General features: G+C 52.6%; 2 protein-coding genes across 3 annotated transcripts in view; one reads left to right on the top strand and one right to left on the bottom strand.

The window, feature by feature from the left end:
• Positions 1–3,201: 3,201 nt before the first annotated feature.
• On the top strand, positions 3,202–5,800 carry CXCR3 (C-X-C motif chemokine receptor 3). Of its 2 annotated transcripts, XM_074030231.1 has the most exons (3): positions 3,202–3,275; positions 4,253–4,867; positions 5,205–5,800. In XM_074030231.1, the coding sequence occupies exons 1-3, from the start codon at positions 3,264–3,266 to the stop codon at positions 5,421–5,423; spliced, it is 846 nt and encodes a 281-aa protein (XP_073886332.1). In that variant the 5' UTR covers positions 3,202–3,263; the 3' UTR covers positions 5,424–5,800. The 2 variants fall into 2 exon arrangements, with proteins under 2 accessions (XP_073886332.1, XP_005593988.1); XM_005593931.5 differs by having other exon boundaries at positions 4,253–5,800.
• Positions 5,801–7,763: 1,963 nt separating this feature from the next.
• Positions 7,764–8,622, bottom strand: part of GCNA (germ cell nuclear acidic peptidase) — a 36,872-nt gene continuing 36,013 nt past the window's right edge. The window contains exon 14 of the mRNA XM_005593921.5: positions 7,764–8,489. Within this exon, the coding sequence (XP_005593978.3) occupies positions 8,369–8,489 (121 nt within the window). The 3' untranslated portion in view covers positions 7,764–8,368. The remainder of the gene's footprint in view (positions 8,490–8,622) is intronic.

Raw genomic sequence — 8,622 nt, 5'->3', positions numbered from 1 at the left:
ATCAGGACACGGCCCTGATATCAGGGTGTCCAAGCTCAGAAAGGAAAGCTCACTGCCCCTTTCCAAAGCTCTTGCCCTACTTTCTCTCATGTATCCTTGCCAGAAACCTGGGAAGGACATGCGACAAACAAGTGAGGAGACTGGAAGGACACCAGGGAGGACACCAGGGTTACCTTTTTTTCTGTTTTTTGAGACGGAGTCTCACTCTGTCACCCAGGCTGGAGTACAGTAGCACGATCTCAGCTCACTGCAGTCTCTGCCTCCTGAGTTCAAGCAATTCTCCTGCCTCAGCCTCCCGAGTAGCTGGGACTACAGGCATGTGCCAGCCTGGTTAATTTTTTGTCTTGTTTTGTTTTGTTTTTTGAGATGGAGTTTCACTCTTGTTGCCCAGGCTGGAGTGCAATGGCGTGATCTTGGCTCACCACAACCTCCGCCTCCTGGGTTCAAGCAATTCTCCTGTCTCAGCCCCCCGAGTCGCTAGGATTACGGGCATATGCCATCATGCCCAGCTAATTTTTGTATTTTTAGTAGAGACGGAGTTTCTCCATGTTGGTCAGGCTGGTCTCAAACTCCCAACCTCAGGTGATCCACCTGCCTTGGCCTCCCAAAGTGCTGGGATTACAGGCATAAGCCACCATGCCTGGCCTGGATTTTTATCTTTCACATGGACCAGTAACATTTCAACATCTATTTAGAGCAGGGCTCCCCAACCCACAGGCCGTGGACCAGTATACCAGTATACCGGTCTGTGGCCTGTTAGGAACCAGGCTGGACAGCAGGAGGTAAGCTGCAGGGCAAGGGAGCATAACTGCCTGAGCTCTGCCTCCTGTCAGATCAGCAGAGCACAAATCCTGTTGTGAACTGCGCATGGGAGGGATCTAGGTTGTGCACTGCTTATGAGAATCTAATGCCTGATGATCTGAGGTGGAACAGTTTCATCCCGAAACCATCCCCGCTCCAGTTCATGGAAAAATTGTCTTCCATGAAACTGGTCCCTGGTGCCAAAAAGGTTGGGGACTGCTGATTTAGAGGACCCACATTGGGTTGTCAACTTCTGCCATCACAAGATATTTCCAAAACTACCATCTATTTTCCCCATCATTTCACAAAGAAAAGGCCCTTTTGATACCAAAAAAAAGGGGACAAATAACATGATTGCTGAATACAAGACAGGCCTTTAAATGGAACAGATGTGGCTTTCCGTGGTCAATTTTCTCATTTGCAGAAGCCTAGGGAACTCAAACCTCTTCACAGGTCAGCACTGGGAAACTGTGGTCCCAGCTCCCATCCCTTTTCCACCCCCATAGGTAGCTACTGGCCGAGTCCTGCTCATCCTAACTGGCCTGGTTTCTGGAATCCTTCCTGTTTGCTCCACTGTCACTGCTCCTGACCTCTGCCAGGCCCTCAGTTCCCTCTGGCCTGAACCTGCAGGTGACAAGCTGTTTTAGAGCAAGGAGAGTCACATCTGTCCACAGGAGGGGAAGGGCCTTGATGCCTTGCAAGTATGCATCATGTGAGTAGGTGTAAATTGAATTCCAGGCCCTAGCCTGGAGGCTTTGGTGGAGCAGTCTGGCTGAAAACTGGCCCCAAGACCATGGGCTAGCATTTGCTTCTCTCTCTCTCTCTCTCTCTCTCTCTCTCTTCTCTCGTCTTTCTCTCCCTCCACCCCTGCTTTCCAACTGGGGGAGAAATAGAAAGAGGAAACTGCTTGGGAGAAGCAAGTTACAGGTAGCCTTGCCCACTGATAATGAGAAGAGGGCAACAGGGAGGGGAGAAGAGGGTGAAGGGGAGCGCTGAGGGCAGGTGGGGAGAGGAACTGTTCACCACTCTCCGCCATAAAGTGACTGATGTGCTGTACCAAGGCTGCCTTACAGCTTTTCCTTAAGGTCAAGAGGTTCCTATGGCCTCCTCCCCAACCCCATCCTTCTTGCCCCAGAAGCAACTGCTTTTATGAACTTGTGGTATCTCCCATCCCTGTTTTAAACTTTGAGAACAAAGAGTGTTACCCAGAACAACATGGTATTGATTTTGCAGTGGTTTTTAGAGTTTATGTAAGTGGCATCAAACTATACATGGCATTCTGTAACTTGCCTCTTCTACCATGTGATCGTTGGCTTTTCTAGATGCATCCATGTTAAAATGTGTAGCTTTATTTCATTTGTTTTTAACTGCATGAATATATCATAGCTTATTCACTTAAAAGAAACTGAAGACAGTGTCATGAGTAGGAAAGGGAGAATCAGACAGCCGTGGGATCAATCCTCACGCCCACCTTTAATTGCTGTATCTGGGGAAGGCCTGTCCCCTTTCTGAATCATCCATGCAGATAACCCCGCACTTCACAAGTGAGTTGTGTGGTTGGAATAAGGCAGTGTCAGAGAAAGCACCTAAAGCAATGTCTAGCACATAGCAAGTTCATTACTGGTAGTTCCCTTTCCTTTTCTCCATTGATTAGCAGGGAGGGGCGATGGTAAAGAGCTAGATTTAGGGTAATGACTTTTTAAAAAATATTTTAATTCCTTTTTAAGAGACAGGGTCTCACTCTGTCACCAGGCTGGAGTGCAGTGGTACAATTGTAGCTCAAGGCAGCCTTGAACTCCGGGGCTCAAGCAATCCTCCTGTCTCAGGCTCCCAAGTAGTTAGGACTACAGGCACATGCCACCATGCCTGGCTGGCTTCTTTTAGTTTTGGTAGAGATGGAGCCTCGCTATGCTGCCCAGGCTGGTCTCAAACTCTTGGCCTTAAGTGATCCTCTTGCCTCAGCCTCCCCGGTAGCTGGGATTACAGGAATGAGCCACTGCACCTGACCGAAATTTTTAAGGTGGATCTCCTCTACAGACTTATTTCTCTACCCAGTCTTTACAATCATGCAAAGATCAACTCAAGATCAGAACAGATGAGTTCCAATCTATGGAGCACTGACCCTACCAGTGCAGGCAGCAGGGCTGCCCTTCACTTCTCAGCTGCACTGGTTCTTCTTCGGACCTCTCTTCTCAGAGGACCTGCCCCCAGCCAGTCATCCTCTGCCCAGCTTTTCTGGTCCCAAGCTTGTGGCCAGCTCCTCCAGAAAGGCTTCACCCAGCCACGGAAACTCTGCGGCCTAAGGTTTAGGGAGGTCTGGTAGAGGTAACTCCCTGGAAGAGGCTGCTGCTGAGAACTGCCTGAAACTCTCACTTCCTCTGTGACTGCAGGTTTCCAACCACAAGCACCAAAGCAGAGGGGCAGGCAGCACACCACCCAGCAGCCAGAGCACCAGCCCAGCCATGGTCCTTGAGGTAAGTGTTGCTGCCCAGCAAGGCCAGGACAGAGTTCGAAGTGGAGAACCCGGGGCACTAGGGGAATACCACGGCTCGCCCACAGCCCAGGGTCACCACAGGGTTGGGTGAGTAGCTGGAGGCTGCATGGGTTGTGGCAGAAACAGCACTGGGGAATTGGGAACCCAGCTTGGCCACTGACCCTGGGTGCCTCTCCTCTCCTCTCTGGCTTTGGTGTCTCGTCTGCAAAATGGGGGAGGGCAGGGGGCAAGTAGACTCAAAGGCTCCCTTCAGGCGACTTGGAACTTTGACTCTTGCGTGCTGGATTGAATTGGCACTGGGGAGGCCTGCAGGTCCGTAGTGCTGGGGGTGAGGGGGTAAAGAAGATTCCTTCTCAAGCTCAGTGGGGGATCCCCTCGTGGGCAACTAAATGGCCGTGCAAGCCTCAGTGTAGGGAGGGGGAAGGACTGGGCAGACTGCATGCATTTGGGGGCGTGGTGACTTGTAGAGAGGCCACACGGGGAGAAGGGGGCAGGAAGTTGGGGTCCCCGGACAAGGGCCGAGGAGGGAAGAGGAGGGTCAGTGACTGGAAAAGGGGATTGTGGAGAGGCGCTGGGAAGGAAGGTGATTGAACTATGTGTTGGGGGTGGGGCACTGAGGATACAAGGCAAGCTGTGAAGGGAGAGCGGGGAGAGCGAGGACAGTGGGCAGAGAGGGCTCTGGGCACCGGGGGGACGCTCTTTCTCCTGCCCAGGGGTCCCTGGGCCTATGGGATCACCCAGAAGAGTTCAAGAGAAGCAGTCTTTGAGAAGGGAAGTTACCATTCCAGAGCCCAGGCTGAGCGGATGGAGTTGAGGAGGTATGGCCCTGGAAGACTGGCGGGGACAGTTATAGGAGGAGCTGCTCAGAGTAAATCGCAGTCTAAATCAGACTCAGTCACAAAGGAGTTCCTGGCGGGCCTTTACACAGCCCCTTCCTCTGCGTTCCCTCCCTCACAGGTGAGTGACCACCAAGTGCTAAATGACGCCGAGGTTGCTGCCCTCCTGGAGAACTTCAGCTCTTCCTATGACTATGGAGAAAACGAGAGTGACTCGTGCTGTACCTCCCCGCCCTGCCCACAGGACTTCAGCCTGAACTTCGACCGGGCCTTCCTGCCAGCCCTCTACAGCCTCCTCTTTCTGCTGGGGCTGCTGGGCAACGGCGCGGTGGCAGCGGTGCTGCTGAGCCGGCGGGCAGCCCTGAGCAGCACCGACACCTTCCTGCTCCACCTGGCTGTGGCAGACACGCTGCTGGTGCTGACGCTCCCACTCTGGGCAGTGGACGCTGCCGTCCAGTGGGTCTTCGGCTCTGGCCTCTGCAAAGTGGCAGGTGCCCTCTTCAACATCAACTTCTACGCAGGGGCCCTCCTGCTGGCCTGCATCAGCTTTGACCGCTACCTGAACATAGTGCACGCCACCCAGCTCTACCGCAGGGGGCCCCCGGCCCGCGTGACCCTCACCTGCCTGGCTGTCTGGGGGCTCTGCCTGCTCTTCGCCCTCCCAGACTTCATCTTCCTGTCGGCCCACCATGACGAGCGCCTCAACGCCACCCACTGCCAGTACAACTTCCCACAGGTGGGCCGCACGGCTCTGCGGGTGCTGCAGCTGGTGGCTGGCTTTCTGCTGCCCCTGCTGGTCATGGCCTACTGCTATGCCCACATCCTGGCCGTGCTGCTGGTCTCCAGGGGCCAGCGGCGCCTGCGGGCCATGCGGCTGGTGGTGGTGGTCGTGGTGGCCTTTGCCCTCTGCTGGACCCCCTATCACCTGGTGGTGCTGGTGGACATCCTCATGGACCTGGGCGCTTTAGCCCGGAACTGTGGCCGAGAAAGCAGGGTAGACGTGGCCAAGTCGGTCACCTCAGGCCTGGGCTACATGCACTGCTGCCTCAACCCGCTGCTCTATGCCTTTGTAGGGGTCAAGTTCCGGGAGCGGATGTGGATGCTGCTCTTGCGCCTGGGCTGCCCCAACCAGAGAGGGCTCCAGAGGCAGCCATCGTCTTCCCGCCGGGATTCATCCTGGTCTGAGACCTCAGAGGCCTCCTACTCGGGCTTGTGAGGCCAGAATCTGGGCTCCCCTTTCACCCACACAGTCTGACTTTCCCGCTTTCCAGGCTCCTCCCTCCCTCTGCTGAGCCAGTTCTGGCTCTCCCCACATCCTCGCTCCCGGGACTCACTGGCAGCCCCAGCACCACCAGGTCTCCAGGGAAGCCACCCTCCCAGCTCTGAGGACTGCACCATTGCTGCTCGTTAGCTGCCAAGCCCCATCCTGCCGGCCGAGGTGGCTGCGTGGAGCCCCACTGCCCTTCTCATTTGGAAACTAAAACTTCACCTTCCCCGAGTGCTGGGAGTACAAGGCATAGCATAGAGGGCGCTGCCCCACGAAGCCGCAGCCCAGGCCTCCAGTTCAGCAGTGACTGTGGCCATGGTCCCCAAGACCTCTATATTTGCTTTTATTTTTACGTCGAAAATCCTGCTTAAAACTTTTCAATAAACAAGATCGTCAGGACCAGGGCGTGTTCGTGCATCATTACAGCCAGCCCACCTGGGCTCCAGGGGCACTTCTGCTTCTCCCTGCCTGGCCCTGGGTCTGTGCCAGCCCATCCTGCCTTCATCAATGTCTGTCTGTAGCTTTGTCTCCGCCCCCGTGGGCACTCCTGTTCTACTCACAGGGAAACACCCAAGTACATGGGTGCAGAGTGACCAGTTAGGCAGCTGGTTGACATAATTGGGGAAGGGGCCATCAGACATGAACACGAGAGCTCTGCACTCCAGCAGCTCAGGACAGGAGGCAAGATGTGTACGAAACTACTGAAACCCAGCAGCCTGGGCCATGGGGCAAATAAGTGGCACAGTGAACCCACAGCTCAGGGCACTGAAGGTTGGAGCCATTTGGGAAGGCTTCTTGAAGACTTAAAGGGCAGGTATTTTCAGGCATAAGGGAGGGTAGTAGCAAAGGTGGGAAGGCTGAAAGTAAGACTGAAAGGTTAATTTGGGATCAGGTGATGATATTGGAGACCATTCAGAAGGCCCTACTGGTTTTTCAGGTGAGTGATACAAGCGCTTACTAGGGAAATGGCTGCGGGCTTGAAGAAAAGCAAGGCCAGATGCTTGCCAACAGTCATTAGCACACAGCCACCTGGAGGCGGGCTGTGGGGAGCATTTTTCCAGGACTATCAATGAGGCTGAAGTGAGGGGAAGAAATAACTGGGGTTTCCCAGAAAGGCAAGTGACAGGGCTACTGAGTTAAAACAGAAGGTGACGGGTGGGTCTACTGCACTGTCAGTGCCCCCTAATTAAGTCACCAATGTGCTAGGATCCAGTTTCACAGGCCAGCTGGGCCCCTGCTGAAACTTCAGATACGGCTGGAGGTGGGAATGGGGAGGAAGAATCTCAAGAGTTAGCTGGGGAAGCTCGTCCCACCATATAAACACACCATCCCGCTTTGTGGCCACCAGACACTCCAAGCTTTTACAAAATGAAGAAAGGCAGGGAAATGACAGAACGCACCCTGCCTAGAAAAAGTATCAGGGTAGTCAAGATGCTTGTGGCCGGCTGAAAATGTGGCCTCCAAGACGTCCGCGCGCACCACTGCACTCCAGCCTGGGCGACAATAAATACATACATACATACATACATACATACATACATACATACATACATAAAAATAAAAGCGAAAGAGGGAGGCAGCAGGGGAGTCAGAGAGGGAACTGTTGCTGCCTCTGGAGGACGGGACCATGAACCCAGGAAATGTGAGCAGCCTCTAAAAGGCAGAAAAGGCTGGGTGAGGTGGCTCGCACCTGTAATCCTAGCACTTTGGGAAGCCAAGGTACGTGGATCACTTGAAGTCAGGAATTTCAGACCAGCCTGGCCAACACAGTGAAACCCTGTCTCTACTAAAACTACAAAAATTAGCTAGGCATGGTGGCAGGTGCCTGTAATCGCAGCTACTCGGGAGGCTGAGGCAGGAGAATCACTTGAACCCAGGAGGCAGTGGTTGCAGTGAGCCAAGACCGTGCCACTGCACTCCAGCCTGGGTGACAGAGTGACTCTGTCTCGAAAAAAAAAAAAAAAGGAAAATACAAGGCAACAGATGCTCCCCCAGAGCCTCCAGGAAGGTACACAGCCCTGTCAACACCCTGATTTTAGCCCAGTGGCACCAGTGATGGACTACCTGACCGCCACAACTGTATATGTGTGTTGTTTTAAGCCACTATGCTTGTGGTAATTTGTCGTGGCAACCATAGGAAATGAATACAATGTGGATCCCAGTCCATATCCTGAATTGCTCCAAGAAGTAGGGAGGCTGCTAAGTCCTTATGGGCTGTCACAGAAGCCAGAGAGAAACACGGAGTGCAGCGTACTCCTCTAGACAAGTCCTGGAGGGCTTCAGATGTCCGGAGTCTTGGACAAAAGACCAGAGGGTCTGTTCTGCTCTAGGTGCAGGGAGTCAATGAACAGACTTTGCTAACAAGTGAGATGCAGAAAACTTTATTTGTTGATTACATGGCTCAGATAGTTTCAATCAATACCATCAGCAACGAATTTTATGAAACACGTTTGTCTTTCCTGTCTACATAGATGTCACAGTAGCCCTGGTATTTAAGTGTTGCCTCTAAAACTTGTCCTCTTTCCAGCGTTCTCCTCTTTCTCTCAACCTGCCACTCTTGAAAACTCACTTTTCTTTTGCATTTTGTCCTACATGTGAAAAATATGGAACTCAAGTAAGACCCAAGGTAGATCCCAAGGGCTTCAGAAATACCCTGTCAAGGGCACAGAATAGTTAGCAACAGAGTCCCTGGTTAAGATCAATTATCATTAATAACATGAATCTTAAATTCTACTACTACTTACTTAACAGTACCTAAATTCTAATATTCCTAACTTCACAAAAACAAATTTTTCTAAAACTTCTTACCAGTAAAGGATATAGCTCACATGAATATACTCTCAGATAACTTTAAGAATTCTTCACTGCCTTGTAATTCCTGCCAAGTGTTTTCATCATATCCCCGTGGCTAATCCTAGCCATCTCCTGCTTAATTTTTCTATAATACTTCTGCACATACACAGCAAATGGTCATACGTGGGGCACAGAACGGGTCCCATGTTTCTGAGTTAACGGCACCATGACCAGAGACCCCTTGCATTTGCCACAGAAGAAGCGGCTGGTGTCCAGCGATTTGGTGTAGCGGCCAATCCTGGGAAGGAAAGGAACAACACACAACAAAAGAATCAGTCACTGCACCTCAGCATCGGCTCTGAGATGTTGGCCTTGGGCCCAAAGCAATAATTTTCTCTGGGTTGTCAGAGACCCAGGCACCAAGTGGCAGC

The sequence above is a fragment of the Macaca fascicularis genome, chromosome X (assembly GCF_037993035.2).
Source record: "Macaca fascicularis isolate 582-1 chromosome X, T2T-MFA8v1.1".
In the NCBI taxonomy this organism is placed as follows: domain Eukaryota; kingdom Metazoa; phylum Chordata; class Mammalia; order Primates; family Cercopithecidae; genus Macaca; species Macaca fascicularis.
The sequence above is the reverse complement of the archived record's forward strand: the minus strand, read 5'-3'. Positions and strand labels throughout refer to the sequence as shown.